The 18,551-nt window shown below is 35.5% G+C and overlaps 2 protein-coding genes and 1 long non-coding RNA gene across 3 annotated transcripts; 1 reads left to right on the forward strand and 2 right to left on the reverse strand.

Moving 5' to 3' along the window:
- Positions 1 to 2,914: 2,914 nt before the first annotated feature.
- Positions 2,915 to 3,652, reverse strand: LOC115957151. Its single transcript, XM_031075375.1, has one exon. It carries the CDS (start codon positions 3,650 to 3,652, stop codon positions 2,915 to 2,917), a length of 738 nt encoding a protein of 245 aa, XP_030931235.1.
- An 11,828-nt stretch (positions 3,653 to 15,480) lies between these two features.
- Positions 15,481 to 16,302, reverse strand: LOC115957152. Its single transcript, XM_031075376.1, has one exon. The coding sequence runs from the start codon at positions 16,300 to 16,302 to the stop codon at positions 15,481 to 15,483; it is 822 nt and encodes a 273-aa protein (XP_030931236.1).
- A 1,313-nt stretch (positions 16,303 to 17,615) lies between these two features.
- LOC115957711 lies at positions 17,616 to 18,441 on the forward strand. The gene is made up of 2 exons (XR_004084393.1): positions 17,616 to 17,845; positions 18,031 to 18,441. It is a non-coding gene; the product is annotated as an uncharacterized LOC115957711 (long non-coding RNA).
- The last annotated feature ends 110 nt before the right edge of the window (positions 18,442 to 18,551 follow it).

Consider the following 18,551-nt stretch of genomic DNA (forward strand, 5'->3'; position numbering starts at 1 on the left):
GGCACGGCAAAGTCATATATTCCTTTAACAATAAACGGGAAATTGAGCCATATGCATGGGGTTTTGAAACTTATATATATATAAACACTCTCTCCGAAGACCAATCTCTTCCTTTATTGTTAAGAAAGTTTGAAGTATATATAATATAAAAATATCATGAAATTCACTGGTGATTTCTTCATAGCGTGCCATGTGAGTTTTTTTATTTGGAGTTTTCGGCTTGGACGGTTGGGCTGTTGAAGCTTGATTCAGCGGACTAAAAAAGAAAGCTGTTTTGAAGATTTAATATAAATACTATTTATCAAAATATAAAAATTCATAGTAAAATTTTCACAAATTTTAAAGTATTTTAATATTATCTTCGTGTGAATGTGATTTAGTGATGGATTTAAGTGAAAACGGTATAAATAACAAAACATATTTCAGCTTATTATGAAATTATGATTAAAAAAAAAAAAGGTTATATCTTTGTGTGCGCATGTAGATTTGCTCATTCAATATATAGGTAAGCAAATGTAGTCACCATAATCAATATATATACAAGTACAATAACATACCACGTGGAGTCCACTTCAAATATTTTCCTTCATTTTATTTTTCTATTATTTAAACTATACATTTATTAAATACATATATATACGAATGTCTTTTGTATTTTTGGATGACTCTCCTATAGAGATGAAAACTTTTGAGAATCCACAAAATTTCTGCATCATCATTATAATGTATATATCTTTAATTTAATTTAATTTGTATTGCAAATCAGTTAAAACCAATTAGAAGTCATAGTTTTAACGAAAGTTTCTGATTTTTTTTATAGTTAGACTCTCTCTTACGCTGCCATGAAGCTTTTAAATTCCCATTATATTTTCTCCTTATCATTATATATAATATATATTTTTAATTCATTTTTTTTTTTAATTTCCAATTAGTCAAACCAATTAGAAGCTGTTTCCTTAGAATAAAGAAACGGGACATAGTGATACTAAAATAATAAAAAAAAGATTTTACTAACATATAACACATGCTTTTAGAGCACATATTATAAAACTATATATTTAAAGAAACCTTTCTATAGAAAAATAAAAAAATAATTATCTTTTTTAAATTCTCATAAACAATTTTCAAAAATAGATGATTAATCATCAACCGGATTCAAATAAGGAAAACTTAAAATAAAAGTCATTATAAAAAAATAATTAAAAAAAGTCACTTTTTCCACATGAGAGGTCACCTCAATAGGCGTACAAGAAGTATGAAAGTACGTCAATATTAAAGTTCCAATTGCAAATTATTTCTTTCCGAGAAAAATCTCTTGATTAGCTTTTTGCTGTTGGAACTTGGAACTGCATGAGTAATTTTCCAATCATAGAACAGAAGCTCCAGAACTTCTGGTTGTTTTTTTATTGTCTTCTTGTGTTACCGTCGGTTCTTGGTAGGGCTCACACGTTAGTTGCAATGTACTATTCAAACAGCTTTTTACATTGCGTTTTGTTCTTCCAAATTTATCAGAGACGTGATTGAATATAAGTGATAACTAATACAGTGCTTTTGTCTAGGAAAAAGTAAACAGAAATTGTTATCCACCATGATCACACATGCTATTTGTGAATTAAGATCCTCTTTATTTTAAAAAGAAATGTATTATATAGGGTCTGTTTAGATACAATTTATTTTATGTTTGCGTTTGGATCAGCGTCCATGTCTACTACGTTTGCGTTTGCATTTTCCGTTTTTATTTTTTATTTTTTATTTATTTTTTATTTTTTAGCCATAAAATTTGACTTTTCACCCATATACTGTTCACGCATTTCAGATTTTTTATGACAGAGTGCACTATTCAGCACTTTACTGTTTATGCACTGAACCCACAAACACTTTATTTCGGAAAAAAAAATTAAAAATGGGTCCTACGATACTATTCACATATTTAAAAATTATTTTACTATAATGTTTTTAGTTTTCAGTTTAAAAATTATGTCCATTTTATGATTAAGATTTAATTATTAGATATTTAAATATGTAAATGATGCTATATTATTTTAAATTTCATTTCACAAAATAAGCAATAGTAACTTGTGTTGCTTGTTCTTTACCATGAGAAGAGTTAATGTTCAAATTACCCACACAAGGAAAAGTATTTCGGCATCAAGTGATTCACCGATTTTTTCACATAGCCTCTCTTTTGTTTTTGTACTTTGATGAATCTAGTTGATTATACTTTCTCAACCGTTATGTGAGTGAGATATGAAAATTATAGTAATTTTTGTGTGTAACATGACTATTCTTGAAAACTAAATTTTGACTATGGAATTGTTAATCTACATTTTCCAAAAAAAAAAGAAAAGAAAAGATGTTGAATAGTCTTTGATGCATAGTTAAAATCAAAGACTCTTCAACACTGTTAAAAAAAAAATGTTGAAGAGTCTTTGATGCATTGTTAAATTGTTAAAAACAAATTAAACTTAATATAATTTTTTTTTTTTTTTGAGAAAAGTTAAGAAATATAATTCTTCTTTAATGTTACATTAATTGATAACTTTTTTTTATACATTCTTAGTTCATCTAAATGCTTCAAAGAAAAAAAAAAAAAAAAAAAAAACTTCACAAAAAAAATAAATGCTTCTAAAAGTTCATTTTTTCCTCCAAATTTTCGCATGTTGCCTACAAAGGTGCTACATATATTATGCCTCTTGAGACAAAGATGTAGAAACGAAGAACAACCATAAGTAATTAAGCATATATACGATAATATAATATGTTTAAACCTTCCCAATCATTGGTACAAAGAACGTTCTTTATTCACACAAAATAATTTGTTATCAAATTATACATGGACTTTTAATCTACTTTATTTACACAAAATAAATCAACTAGTCTAATCGGGGGGAAAAAAAAGGAAAAGAAGAAAAAATCAACTTGAAAATAACTGTTCAAAACACACTACAGCAATCCCAATCGGATCTCCAAAGATGGCTGAAATAATGAGCCTGAGAACAAGTATAGCCTTCGTCAAATATTTATTAACCTTCTTTCCCTTCTTGCTTCGTCCACTTTGTTCTACTGCGTCTTCCATATTTGGAACCATAATTTGCAACCCCGTGTCACTTGTCTGACCCTTCTTCCAATTATCAAGAATTAAGTCCTTCACACATGCCACATGATAGCAATACTGGCCACAGTTGGATTCATAAGACCAGCCCTCTATATTATTAGCTACTTTCTTGCTTTTACATTTAAGACACTTCAATCTTGATGAGACCTTTTCTCTAAGCTTCAGCTTCACCCCATCACCATTTAAGGTAGGTTCAAGCTTCATACAACATGGGTGTAGGTCATATGCGTTCTTGTCCTGGCTTTGGTACACAAACCCTAGCACATCTTTCCCACAAGCATCACAGCGCCTCTCCCCTTGTACATTTTCAATGAATTTGAACTCGCAAGTTTCGAAAAATGGGTGGAAGGCAGAGGATTCAGGCATTGCACACTCCTCGTGAAGATGGAAGTCGCACTGCTTGCACTCGTAACACGATCTTTCCCCTTGTCTGAACCCTATTTGCTTGCATCCATCGCAACTGTAAGGTTCTTGGGCAGCCACAAGTGTCAAAGTGTGCTGTGGGTGGCTAGGATGCTTTATCTCTGTGAGTTTCATGTCTGTATGATTGTGTCTGATCTGATGAGACTGCCTCAAAACTTGACACATATTTAATATTTATAGATGAAGAAAGTTGGAATGATAACACTATACAATTGTCAGGAACTTCACTAGAAATTTCCAAGAAAATGCATGGGCCGGTGACTCCAATAGTTCAATAGCGCGTGGCATGTTAATTAGAACGTTCTTCGGTTCGACGTTTGGGCCAAGTTAATTAGCTGATGAAGTGACCGTTTGTATAAAAAACGCGTCTGCGTTTGTGCTTATCCGGATCTTTTTTTTTTTTTTAGTGTGTTCCATGAATGGTTTATGAAACCTACAAGTATTTATTTTAATAATTTTTTTTTAAAAAAAATAGATCCAAAGGTATTATTTACATATTTAAAAATTATTTTATTACAGTATTTTTAATTTTCAGTAACAAGTGGTATCCAAATGGACTCGAAGATTTAACCAATACCCAACTGCAATGAAACACCAAGAGGGGTCCACTTGATACACTTTCTTTTCTTTCTTATTATTATTATTATTTTTAATTTTAAGTAAAAATTTATTAAACTTTTACCATTAATTAAGAAAACCTTTTTTGTTCTTTTAAATATTTTATAGGTGGAGTTCAGTTAATTCAATTGTTTAAATTTTTTTATTGTTAAATAAGATATTTAGAATTCAAATCTTGTTTACACAAAAAATTAATCGATATTTTGATAAAAAGTAATTACCTGAAATGAATAGCATATATTAAAATTCTTTGATATTTATAAGAAGAAAAAAATCTTTTTATTTTTTTATTTTTTATAATTTAATAGTTGGTTTAACAAAGATTTAAACACGGGATGTTAAAAGTATCAAGTAGTTGAGATATAAAACTCTTGAAAAAAAAAACTTGTTTCGAAGTAACATTAAATCCAATTAAAGCCCATTAATACACTAAATGTGTGCAATAATTTCTTGCATGTTGAATATGAAGAAATTATTATTTACATCAGGAGGATTGCTGATATGGTCCTCCCTAACCAATAAGATGATGCTATTTATGCAAATATATGTGTGAGTTTCCTAATCAGCACAAAGAATAAAAAATAAAAATTACTAGATGATGTCATATTTGCATAAATAACACAATTTTATTAATTTAAAAGTCAAAAGGATCACGTCAACAATCCTCCTGATAGACCTAATAATTTCTCAGTTAACAACGTGATCAGTATCCTTTTATCATTTACACTGGTTTTATAATTTTTATTATACTATTATAATGAGTCTGACCAATCTATCCAGATAATTTTATAATTTATACCCTAACCAATGCAAGCTTACAGTGAAATGAAGAAAGCTTTTACGGTTTTACCAACGCGACAACGACATGACCTATTTAGCTTTTGCGTCGAGAATTTTGGTTGGTTAATGACATATATTTGCACTGTTAGAAATACTGAATGATTGTATTGTATTTTCTCAATCAAAGAATATACATCAGTGCCTTAATATAAGAGACCTATGTGTGCGGTACAAGTAAAGTGTAGTACAAGTACAAATGTGCTATACAAGTAACCTAGTTGGGCCTAAAGCCCATAACATAATATACGTTAACAGCCCCCCTCAAACTCAAGGTGGATGTGAGACCAGCTTGAGGTTGTCAACCAAATCACGAGTGCGTCCCTTAGGAAGTGACTTGGTGAAGATATCTGCAAGTTGATCTTTGGAGGAGACGGAGAAAAGCTTGAGAGCACCATGGACAAGATGATAACGGATAAAATGACAATCAATTTCGATGTGTTTAGTCCGTTCATGGAAGACATCATTGTGAGCAATATGAATGGCACTCTGGTTGTCACAATAAAGGGGAGTAGCAGAGGATGTGGACACACCTAAATCCTTAAGAAGCCATCGTAGCCAAAGGAGCTCAGATGTGGTATCAGTAAGGGCACGATATTCTGCTTCAGTACTAGAGCGGGCCACAAAGGTTTGTTTCTTACTTCGCCAAGAAATCAAAGAAGAACCAAGGAGAAAGCAATAACCTGTAGTGGACCTGCAATCAGTGGGATCTCCTGCCCAATCAGCATCAGAGAATGCACGGAGTACAAGAGGAGACTAAGCTGAGTAGAAAAGGCCATGGAAGAGGGTGCCCTTCAGGTATCGAAGAATGCGCAGAACAGCAGCATAGTGAGTTGATCGTGGAGCAGACAGATACTGGCTCACCTGATGAACAGCATAGGAGATGTCTGGACGAGTAACTGTGAGATAAACTAGGCTGCCAACCAATCGTCTGTAAAGAGAGGGATTAGACAATGGTTTCCCCCCTGAGGGAGTCAGATGCGCATTAAGCTCAACTGGAGTGTCAACAGTCTTGCTATCAGTGAGTCCAGCTCGAGACAAGAGTTCAGAAGCATACTTAGCTTGAGTAAGATAAAGTCCATCTGTAGAATGAGTGATTTCAAGACCCAAGAAGTAGCTGAGATGTCCAAGATCTTTCATCTCAAATTGCTGACTGAGAAAATCCTTGAGTTCTTGAATGCCACTGAGGTCATCACCAGTTATGATCATATCATCCACATACAGGAGAAGTAAAATAGTGCCTTTGTCAGTGCGACGAAGAAATAAGGCAGAATCATAATGACTGGCCATGTAACCCAAATGAGAGATGGTAGAGCTGAATTTGGCAAACCAAGCTCGTGGAGCTTGTTTAAGGCCATAAAGTGCACGTCGAAGGTAACAAACCTTGTTTGAGTCAACAGAGAGACCAGGAGGAGGTTGCATATAAACTTCTTCATTTAAATCCCCATTAAGGAATGCATTTTTGACATCCATCTGAAAAAGATCCCATTTACGGGCAGCAGCAACAGCTAAGAGGGCACGGACAGATGAGATACGAGCAACCGGAGCAAAGGTCTCTTCATAATCAATCCCATACTCCTGTGTAAAACCTTTTGCAACAAGACGAGCTTTGTAGCGCTCAATGGACCCATCAGAGCGAGTCTTAATCTTGTAGATCCACTTACAACCAACCACAGATTTCCCGGGAGGGAGTGTCACCAAATCCCAAGTATGATTTTTAGATAATGCATCAAGTTCCTCTTTCATTGCAATCTGCCATAAAGGGTCAGTGGAAGCCTCACGATAGGTGTGAGGCTCATGTAGTGTAGCAAGAGCAGTGTAACAATGATAGTCAAGTAAATGTGTAGGAATAGATCTTACTCGAGTTGAGTGACGAGGTGGAATGTCTTGTGCAAGATCTTCAGGCGGAGCAGGAGCAGGGGACCCAAGCTCAGGGTTGGGGTTGGGTAGCTCGTCTTCAACCTGTTCATCTTCCACCTGTTCATTAAAGGGTGAACTAGGAAAGGGATCAGTGATATCTGGTGGTTGGACAGAGAAGTCTACAAGAGAATCAGGAGCAACTATAGGAGGATCAGGAGCAGCTACAGAAGGAATATGTGCCTCATCTGGAAAAAGATCTAAAACAGAGGAGGAAGATAGGGAGGCACGAAAGTGAGAGAGCTCGACAAAGAGGCGATGTTCCCAAAAGACAACATTGCGGGAAACACGAAGACGATGAGAGACAAGGTCATAACACCGATACCCCTTTTGAGTTTCGCCATAGCCAAGAAAACAACAAAGCCTTGACCGAGGCTCAAGTTTGTTATGCTCATGTGGCTGAAGAAGAACGAAACAAGCAGAACCAAAGGAGCGAAAGTGGTGATAGTCTGGAGATGACCCAAAAAGGCGCTCATATGGAGTTTGATTTTGGATAACCGGACTCGGAATGCGATTAATAGCATGAACAGCATGAAGAGCAGCTTCGCCCCAAAAAGGAGCAGGAACTTTGGCAGAGAGAAGGAGAGCACGAACAGTGTCAAGAATATGACGAAGTTTCCGTTCGGCTCTACCATTTTGCTGAGAGGTACCTGGACAAGTTAGTTGATGAACAGTGCCATAGGAATGCAAAACAGCTTGGAAAGCATATTGAGTATATTCAAGAGCATTATCAGATCGAAAAATTTTGATGCGTTTGGAAAACTGAGTTTCAACCATTTTTGCAAAATTAGAATATACTTGCAATAATTCAGAACGATGTTTCATATTAAAAATCCAGCTATAGCGAGAGTAATCATCAACAAAGACAACAAAATATCGAGACCCACCAATACTAGAGACAGAGGAAGGGCCCCAAACATCAGAATGAATAAGGTCAAAGATATCAGTGGATATTGATTCACTAGTATTGAAAGGCAAAGCTGGTTGTTTTCCTAATTGGCACGAAACACAATCAAAATTTTTTGTAGACACTGAACCTAACAAACCTCTAGAAGCTAATTGTTGTACCCGAGAGGAAGATGCATGACCAAGTCGAGCATGGCAAAGTGCAAGGGAAGGAATTGAAGAAGCTGTAGTAGCTGCAGCAATAGAAACAGGAGCAACAAGTGGAAGACGAAGGTTGTCCACGGGAAACATACGCCCAACTCTGGGACCAGTCCCAAGCTCCTGTCCCGTCCTCGGATCCTGCACAATACACCCAGAATAATCAAAGATAATGCGATAACCCAACTCAGCTAATTGTCCAACAGAAAATAAATTATAAGAAAGGTCAGGAACATTAAAGACTCCAGGAACCGAGAGATTGGAGGTCGCAACGGAACCTATATTATGACCAGACATTGTGGAACCATTTGCTGTGCAAATATTAAGAGGGTGCGGTGCAGGTTTAAGGTCAGAAAATAAGGACGAGTGAGATGTCATGTGATTGCAACAAGCAGAATCCATAAGCCAAGAGGTAGGAGACATACCAGATAAAGCTGAGAGAGAAGAGGAATAAGATGCATTACCAACCATACGAATGACATTGGCGATGATATTTATAAGGTCATCTCTGGAAATGGTGAAAGTGGATCCAGAAGACTGAGACTTTGTAGAGACGGGAGCCATAGGTTGGACACTCTCAGTGTTAGCAACAGTAGCAGCAGAAATGGAAACAGCTGATTTGTTTCGTTGATAGCAAGTCTTAATATTATGACCAAAACGTTTGCAAAAATTGCAAAAACGTTTGTTGGATTGTCGGCGACGATTGTTGCAAAAGGAAGAAGACTTGTCCTTATTCTTCATTTTGAAGCAAAATATGCAAAAATACTGCAAAAATGAAATCAACGTGAAAAATTGGGTAAGAAGCACCTGTACTGCAAAAAGTCAACTCTGCAGAAAAGTCAACGGTCAACGGTCAAAGTCAACGGTCAACGGTCAACTACAGTGATGACGTCAGCTAGGGCTGACGTAGATGATGACGTGGCAGAGATGACGTCAGCAGATGACCAGCGGCGCGTGAGGTGCGTGAGCGTGTGGTCTAATCTTCGCCGAAACTTCTGTCAGCGCGTGAGGGCGCGTGGCACGCCTGATGTTGCTGATTCTTCGCCGGTGATGTAGATCGGAGCAAGACGAATCCGATGACTGCGGCGGTGAGATGATCGGAGCAACACAGATGGCGCGTGGAAAAGCGGCCGAATCTTTGACCGGCGCGTGGCGGCGCGTGAGAGGTCAGTTGATGATGATTCCGGCGGCTATGTGTAGATCGGTTGAAAATCTACATGTTGATATTTCTTATGTCTTAATCGGAGGTCTGATGTGGAAGACCTGACGGAGGCAGTGATCTTGGTGGCGGTGATCGAGCTTCTGACGGTGAAGATTCAACCTTGGCACCTCTGAGGGCACAACAAAAAAAAAAGGTTTACTGACCGAAGAAGTTGAGGCAGCAGAAAACACCAACAACGACAGGACTGCAAGACACAAGAAGGTTAGAGCAATGACTCTGATACCATGTTAGAAATACTGAATAATTGTATTGTATTTCCTCAACCAAAGAATATACATCAGTGCCTTAATATAGGAGACCTATGTGTGCGGTACAAGTAAAGTGTAGTACAAGTACAAGTGTGCTATACAAGTAACCTAGTTGGGCCTAAAGCCCATAACATAATATACGTTAACATGCACAAACTTCTATAATGCAGCGGCTGCATAATAGTTTAAGTATAGATCATAGATGGACCATTGGACTAACTACCAATAACGATATGAAGCATACACATAATCTTTATATTGAGTTCATCCAATATTTTTTTTGGATAGAAGGACCTTGTACATTAGAGACCTTATATCAAAATAATGAGATTCAATTCGAACATAATCCGTGTATATGGTTTGTGCTTACAATTTATCTACACCACACAAGATTAATTTTTAAAAGTGCACTGACTCCTTCGAATGTGAATACAAGTTGCCACATAGTAAAGTTGTGGTAAAATTGTAAAATTTTTTGTGGCTCTCTTTGTTAAAAGGAAATCGTAATAATGCTTTTTCTCTGTACTTTCCATGTAAAAACTAGAAATCCAGTATGAGACGAGTTCTTCTAAGAATGAAATATCCCACTGTTCCTTTCCCGTGGGAAGGGAGGCATTTTTTAATGGTCTTTTGTATTGTGGGCGGTGCATGGTAGGCTTACACGTAATTAAGTTGTAATGAATCATTCAAAGAGCCTTACACGGTTTTGAATATATGTAAAAACTGACCAAACCATGTGGTTTATTTATTTATATTTTTACTTTAGATAGGAGAGAATTCTAATTAATAAGGTCTGCTTTTATTTATAATTACTCTTTTTTATTAGATCAAGATACCAATCATTTTTTGACGTAAGTAGGATATGAACCTTAAATCTCTAAAAATTTTAACGAGTTGAATTTACTGGAATCATGTGATAATAAAATGCAATGCTTTTGAGTTTTGACACAAGAGTAGCGTGTGGTGAATTTTTTTCTGGCTTGTCTATAATGCACATTTGTTACTAATTATGTACTTGAATTTCTTATGATATTTGATGCCGTACACACTCAAGATTTCATGCATTAATTCTTGACACATCTAAATGCTATTTTATGCCTCTTTAGGCAAAGCTGGGTGAAAATGGGTTTTTGCCCTTTTTTTTTTTAAAAAAATCCAGCAAAATGCCCCATATTTGAAACTATTTAGGGAAATGTCGCTATTTTGAAACTCGATTTTCTAAAAATCGAGTTTCAATTTAAAACTCGATTTTTGGATAATCGAGTTATAGCGAACTAAAAAAAAAAAAAAAAAAAATTTCTGGAACTCAAGTTCCATTCAAGGAACTTGAGTTCCATGTGAAGTACTCGAGTTCATGGAACTCGAGTTCCTTGAAAAAATTCAAGTGGAACTCGAGTACTTTACATGGAACTCAAGTTCACGTTCCAAAAATCAAGTTATACATTTGAAACTCGATTTTTAGAAAATAGAGTTTCAATATAGAGGTATTTTCCTAATTAGTTTCAAACATGGAACATTTTACTGAATATTTTAAAAAGAAAGGGCAAAAGCCCATTTTCTTTGGCAAAGCCGTACTACAATAAGCACATGTACCCAAAATGGCTCCAACTGTGCTTATTCTCTTACCAAAAAAGAAAAACAAGAAGTGAAGTACAAGAACAAATTAATGTATGCACATGTAAAGACACTTGTAAGTATGTATGCATGCCTAGTACTATATATGGTTTGAACTATAGGCTTAATAAATAATAATTAGATACTATAACGATTCATTCAAATGGGAAGCGGGTATATATTATCATTAGTGATGACGATGAGGGTGACTTCATGATAATTATTGATGATGACGGGTCAATTGGCACGGCAAAGTCATATATTAATTTCTTTAACACATGCGCGGGTCTAAAATTTCAAGTTAGAGGAGTTGAAGTATAAGAAGGACAAAAAAAAAAAAAAAAAAAAAAAAAAAAATCCAAATAGGTATCTTGAAAGTTCAAATAGTGTATAAAACACCCTTAAACGTTTAGACTCCCAATTACAAAATAACCAATTCAAGCTTTATGACAAACAACTAGTGTGCGGAAAATGAACACAAGCTATAAACAGAATTGGTATACAATCTAAGCCAATTAAAATTATATCCATAGCAGAAAATGAAAGGTAAAGATTAAGGGAAGAGAGATACAAACACAAGGAGAATACAACGATGTGTTATTGAAGAGGAAACCGAAACTCTCGGCATAAAACCTCTCCGCCGCCCTTCAAGCGGTAAGTAATCCACTAGAAAATGTAGTTGGGATACATGAACAATAATAGACCCTCCAAGCCTAATCTATCCAGTATACCTAAACCCTCCAAACTTTTTACTCCAACAAGGTTGTGCCAAACCTATTTCTTTTCTAACTTCCCGGATTCCGCTACTTGACCATAGCATCAACCAATGTGAAATTGGTTCCTTTCTAACTGCTTTTCAGAACACCAAACAACCCTCACACAGTAATGGATATGGTGAGAAAATGTTTTGGTAAATGCCTCTCAAGGATTTAACAATGGAGAGGAAGAGAGTAGAGGAATTTGAAGAGTCTCTTATGTGAAGATTATGGATGAATCAATCTTGTTTTATTCTGGGGTTTCTCTTTGAAAATTCTATCTGGAAGCTTTCTTTCTTTCGTGGGTATAAGGGGTATTTATACTTGGGTGAGAATGGAATGTGAAGAGTCAGGTTTTTCAAAATAGGGCTGGCTCGCGGATTGGTCTCACGGCTTAACTGAGTCGCGAGATCCAACTGCAAGATAACTGAACGGCCAGTTGTCTTATTTTGTCCTGTAGTGCTCCAGCTAGTATGACGCTTCAACTTCTGGCATGCCTGACATGTGTGTATTTTTTGGCAGCTTGAAGCCACGAGTTACTAGCGAGATCCTCTGTTTTTCTTGCACAATCTTGAGCATTTCTTCACACTATCTCACTCACTATCCTTACAAAAATCCCACCTAAATACAGGGTTACTAAATGCTGAAATACAAGCAAATTTGGCACGGAATAAAGCCAACAAGATGGTTAATTAAATTCAACCTTACATATCTATATAGTACTAATAAACTATCAACTAATATCAATACACAAAATCATTGTTTCTAATATATTAACATGCAATCATCTATCAACAAAGGCAAAAAAACACAAAATAATATTATTTCTTAAGAGCATCAACTGTTACAAAAACAATTTATTTTCACAAACTAAAACTTACTTTTGCTAATTTAATATAATATTTGATATGTCTCGTATAGAAGGTACAATAGTGTTTTTGGTATTTGGTATTCTAAATACTAAATATTTAGCATTTAGAACACCTAATGCTAGTACTCTAAGAGCACCCACAGCAGGTGTGGTAAATGTGCCAAATGCCAAATATTTGGCACATTTACCACACCAAACACAAAAAACACCAAATACCAGATGTGCCAAATCTTATAACTTTTACAACATGTGAACAGTACCGTTGCAAATTTGCAACGGTACGGAATAAAAATGGTATAATTTTAATCATATTTAATTCTCTATTCTCTCTCCTCTCTCTTCATTTTCATTTTATTCTTCTCTTCTCTCTCGCCTCTGTTCTCTCTCACCGGTTGCCTCTCTTCTCAGCCACCGATCCCCTCTATTCTCTCTTTTCCCTTTAATTTAAGATCAGTCTAACGGTGGCCATTATCACCGAAAGCGCAAGCGGCATGGGCGACGAGTTCGCCGCTCACGGCGCACGAGCGCCGAGCCATCGCCATCGCTATCCGATCTCTCTCTCTCTCTCTCTCTCTCTCTCTCTTGGTGGTTGTTGTTTTGATTGTTGTTGGTTGGCTAAGATTTGTGGATCGGCGTTGATGTGGGTTACGATGTGGGTTTTGGGTCGGCGTTGATGTGGGTTTCGACGTGGGTTTTGGGTCGGCGTTGATGTGGGTTTTGGTCGGCGTTGATGTGGGTTTCGACGTGGGTTTTGGGTCGGTCGGTGTTGATGTGGGTTTCGACGTGGGTTTTGGGTCGGCGTTGATGTGGGTTTTGGGTCGGCGTTGTGGGTGTGAGATTTGGGATGGGTGAAGGTTGATGAAGGTTGCTACGGATGATCTGGATCGGTGAAGGTTGCTGTTGGTGTTTGTTTGATGAAATGATGAAATGTTTGTCTGTTTGAATCAATGGCTATTTGTTTGTTTGAATCGGTGTTGGTTTGGCATTTGGGTGGTGGTTGTGCTTGGTGATTGGTTTTTTTTTTTTTTTTTTCCTATTTTGTTGGTGGTTTCTGCCTTGCTGGGTGTGTGTGATGGTGGGGTGGTGGTGGCTGTTGGTGCGGCAGTGGTGATGTGCCGTTGTTGTTGATGGTAATGAGAGGGAGTAGATAATATATTATTTTAATGTATAGTATATATTATTTTAATATATAGAATTGAAGGATAAAACATATGATAAATGAGATGTTGTAAAATAATGTGGTAAAATAATAAAGTAGGTGTTTGGTGTTGTAAAATGGCATAATATTTGCCACAGCTGCTGTGGATGCTCTAATATTGGGTTGATTGAGATTTTTATTTTTTATTTTAAAATTTTGTTTTAATTAAGTTTTTGAGTTGGGTAATTGCTAGTTGGACTAGAATAATTAAAATGGAGGGGTTTAAATTTTTAGAAGGGTGAGACTAGAAATAATATATATATATATATATATATATATATAAACATTAGAAAATATTATAAAAAAAATACTTAAAAGTAAGTCACGTTTTCCACATGAGAGGTCACCTCAATAGGCGTACAGGAAGTATGCAAGTACATTAATATTGAAGTTCCAATTGCAAATTATTTCTTTCCAAGAAAAATCTCTTGATTAGCTTTTTGCTGTTGGAACTTGGAAGTGCATGAGAAACTTTCCAATCATAGAACAGAAGCTCCAACACTTCTGGTTGTTTTTTATTGTCTTCTTGTGTTACTGTCGATTCTTAGTAGGGTCACACGTAGAGAATAGTAATTTGTGAATCAAGATCCTCTCTATATTTTTTTTTAGAAATAATTACAATATACTAATAACCCCACAGCTTAAACCATTTCTCTTCTAGACCTCTAAACACTTTATATATGAGAATGTGCCAACTTATCTATAAGGCCTTTGGCAAGATCCTCTCTAAATTAAATGGAATAAATTATTTCCATTTTATGATTAGGATTTAATTGTTAGAGATTTAAATATGTAAATGATGCTATCCTATTTGAAATTTCATTTCACAAAATACGCAATAGTAACTTATTTAAATGGCCCAAATACTCACAACTTAGTGTTGCTTGTTTCTCTATTATGAGGAGAGTTAATGTTCAAAAATACCCATATATAATTGTGTACACCCTCTAGATTCTTTAAAGGAAAAGTATCTTGGCATCAAACAATTCACCGATTTTTTCACGTAGCCTCTCTTGTGTTTTTGTGTTGTGGTGAATCTAGTTGAGTACTTTCTCAAATGTTATGGGAGTGAGATGTGAAAAATTTAGCAGTTTAATACTTTTATTTTGTATAACATGACTGTTCTCGAAGACTAAATTTTGACTATGGAATTGTTGATCTACACTTTCAAAAAAAAAAAAAAATTGTTGAAGAGTCTTTGATGCATAGTTAATATATTATAAATTGTTAAGATCAAATTACACTAGATATAATTCCTCCTTAGTCTTACACTTCTTGATAACTTTTTTATACATGCTTAGCTTATCTAAATGCTTTAAAAAGTTCATTTTTTTCCTCCCATTTTTCACATGCTGTCTACAAATCTGATATATATATATATATATATATTTATATATTTATATAAAATGCCTCTTGAGACAAAGATGTAGAAGAAGAACAATCTATAAGTAATTAAGTTTACGATAATATAATATGTTTAAACCTTCCCAATCATCACTGGTACAAAGAACATATAGTTTGTTACATGAACTTTTCATCCTCTTTCACGCAAAATAAATCAACTTGAAAATAACGATTCAAAACATATTGCAGCAATTATCCCAATTGGATCTCCAAAGATGGCTGAAATAATGAGCTTGAGAACAATTTTAGCCTTCCTCCAATATATATTAACCTTCTTTCCATTCTTGCTTATTCCTCCACTTTGTTCTACTGCGTCTTCCTTATTCGGAACCATAATTTGCAACGCCGTGTCACTTGTCTGACCCACATCATTTAGTCCATAAATATAATCCTTCTTCCAATTATCAAGAATTAAGTCCTTCACACATGCAACATGATAGCAATGCTGGCCACAGTTGGATTCATAAGACCAGCCCTTGAAATCTTTAAGTACTTCCTTTCTTCCACATTTTCTGCACTTTGATTTTGATGAGAGCTTTTCTTTGAGGTACAGCCTCACCTCACCACCATTTAAGGTATGTTGAAGCTTCATACAACATGGGTGTAGGTCATGTGCTTTCGTGTGCGAACATTGGTACACAAACCCTAGCACATCTTTCCCACAAGCATCACAATATCTCTCCCCTTGTACATTTTCAACAAGTTTGAAGTCGCATTTTTTGAGAAATGGGTGGTAGTCAGAGGATTCACGCTGCAGTGCTGCACATTCCTCATGAAGATGGAAGTAATACTCTTTGTACTCGCACTCGTAACAAGGTCTAAATCCAACTTCTTTGCAACCATTGCAACGGTAAGGTTCCTTGGCAGGCACAAGTTTCAAAGTGTGTTGTGGGTGGCTCCAATGCTTTATCTCTGTGAATTTCATGTCTGTCTGATCTGATGAGAGGACTGCCTCAAACCTCAAAACTTGATACATATTTATAGATCAAGCAAGTTGGAATGATAATACTACGCAAATGTCACGAACTTCCCTAGTGACTTCTTCGTGATGGGCCGGTGACCCCGATGGTTCAATAGTGAGGCACGTCGTTCCGTTGGAAGTACGTTTGGGCCAAGTTAACTGTTGAAGATTCAATCAATACGGCAATACCCAATTGCAATGAAACACCAAGTGGAGTCCACTTGATATACTTTCTTTCTTCTTCTTCTTATTATTATTATTTAAAATTTAAGTATAAATTTATTAAACTTCTACTACTTAACAGGAGAAAATCATTTTTTTTTCTTTTCTCTCTCTTAAATTCTCTTCTATTGGTGGTTTTAAGCGGTAAAATACTTTGTCGTTGGATAAGAGATTTAGGTAATGTTTGGATAGCGTTACGTTTTGCTGCGTTGCGTTTCTGCATTTTCCCTTTTTTTTTTTTTTTTTTTGCACGTATTTTTCCCCCTCAAGCGGCTACTGTTCATGCACTGTACATGAACAGTAGCTGCAACTTTTGACCAGTCTTCCATGAACAGTGCATCTGTACACTGTTCACGGACCCACAAATTTCATTTTTTTATCAACTTTTTCATTAAAAATGGGTCCCATGGCACTATTCACACATTTAAAAATTATTTTGCTACAGTGTTTTCTGTTTTCAGTTTTCAGTTTCAGCAAAATAAGTTATATCCAAACAGACCCTTAGTGTACGTTTAGCTCCAAATTAAAAAACCAATTTATTTTACTATTTAGTTTATTTTTGCTACTATTCATGGATCCCACTGTACTTTTTATTGTTATTCATGGGCCATACGATACTATTTCAGTTAACTTTTACTTTTATCTATAATATTTTTAACAAAAAGTTTTTAATTTCAATAAAATAAGCAAATTTCAAACAAACTCTTAGTGTTTGAATTTTATCTACACTAAAAACTAATTAGTCTAATGATAAATTATAATTATTATAGAGTGAATGTCATATATTGAAATTCAATGGCATCTATAAAAAAATAAAAATTCTTCATTTTTTTTATTTTTTATAATTCAATAATTAGGGGAAGTGAAAATTTGAATAGGTAGGTTTCCAAAGCTACAAGACTTTAACAAATAGGGGGAAAAATCTTGCTTTGAACTTTGAAGTAGGCATTAGATCCAATTAAGCCCATTAATAGCCAACTACCAAAGCCCAATACCTTAAAAAAAAGGAGCCTAGTCTTCAACGTAAGAGCTGAGGTCCCCTAAATTGGGCCTTTCAGACTTTATAATTGATTTGCTTGTAAGTTCACCAGTAACTCTGGGAGAAAAGCCCTTAGAAATAAAAAACACATATTTCCCGCGACACTAGAGAGAGAGAGAGAGAGAGAGAGAGAGAGAGAGAGGGTGTGAGATCATCGAATCATTGAATATGAATCAGAAATTCGGAGGAGGAAGACAACCTACGGGGACTCCGTCGCTGGCGTGGTCGTGCGTTGTTGTCGTCGTCTCGCTCCTTGCTGGCGCATCTGTTGTCCACAACATATATAAGCCTAATCTTGTAAGCCTCTCTCTCTCTCGCTCTCTCATAACCATTTCAATCTTTGGCACATTGCCAGTATGTTATGACCAAATATTTTAATAGGCCCATGACCTGTTTGATAAAATGTTTGAAACACTCCTATCTTGTTATCCATGACTGCATGACCTGTTTGATATGTCTTTTCCTACTACTATTGTGTGTAGACATTGCCTCCGGTGGAGAGTGTTCACGAGACTAAGCCGAAACAACAATCTGAGAAAGAATGATATATGGTCTTTTAGCTATAATGTTGGAGCTGGTTTTTGTTTCTGGATAGATAGATCAACACGACAATGTATGTGGCCTATCTTTGAAGCCAAATCCAAGTTTCAAAATTTTTGCGTGTTTTTCAGCTACATTTAATTGTTACGATCATTTTCTTTTTTAATACCCAGAACCGTAACATTGTAATTGCTACTGTGTTTAATAAGGATTAGTTTTACTTTTATCCCCAAACACTAACAGACATATATGTTCGCTTTGCTAGTTGTTTCTACCATATGTCTGAGTATGCACTTAAGATGTTCGAAGAAATAACTGAATGAAAGTTAGGTATGTTTTTAGTTTGGTTTCCACAGCAAGTTTTTCCATAATGCTTAGCTCTAGCCAATCAATCATGGAAAGAACTGACAATTCATTGGAACTAAATCTAATGCATTGAGAAAAATTCTTACTTTCTGCTAAT

The sequence above is a fragment of the Quercus lobata genome, chromosome 8 (genome assembly GCF_001633185.2).
Source record: "Quercus lobata isolate SW786 chromosome 8, ValleyOak3.0 Primary Assembly, whole genome shotgun sequence".
In the NCBI taxonomy this organism is placed as follows: domain Eukaryota; kingdom Viridiplantae; phylum Streptophyta; class Magnoliopsida; order Fagales; family Fagaceae; genus Quercus; species Quercus lobata.

What these genes read in the sequence shown, in the direction of transcription:
- LOC115957151 (XM_031075375.1), bottom strand. Translation starts at nt 3,652, where the DNA reads ATGAAACTCACAGAGATAAAGCATCCTAGCCACCCACAGCACACTTTG.
- LOC115957152 (XM_031075376.1), bottom strand. Translation starts at nt 16,302, where the DNA reads ATGTATCAAGTTTTGAGGTTTGAGGCAGTCCTCTCATCAGATCAGACA.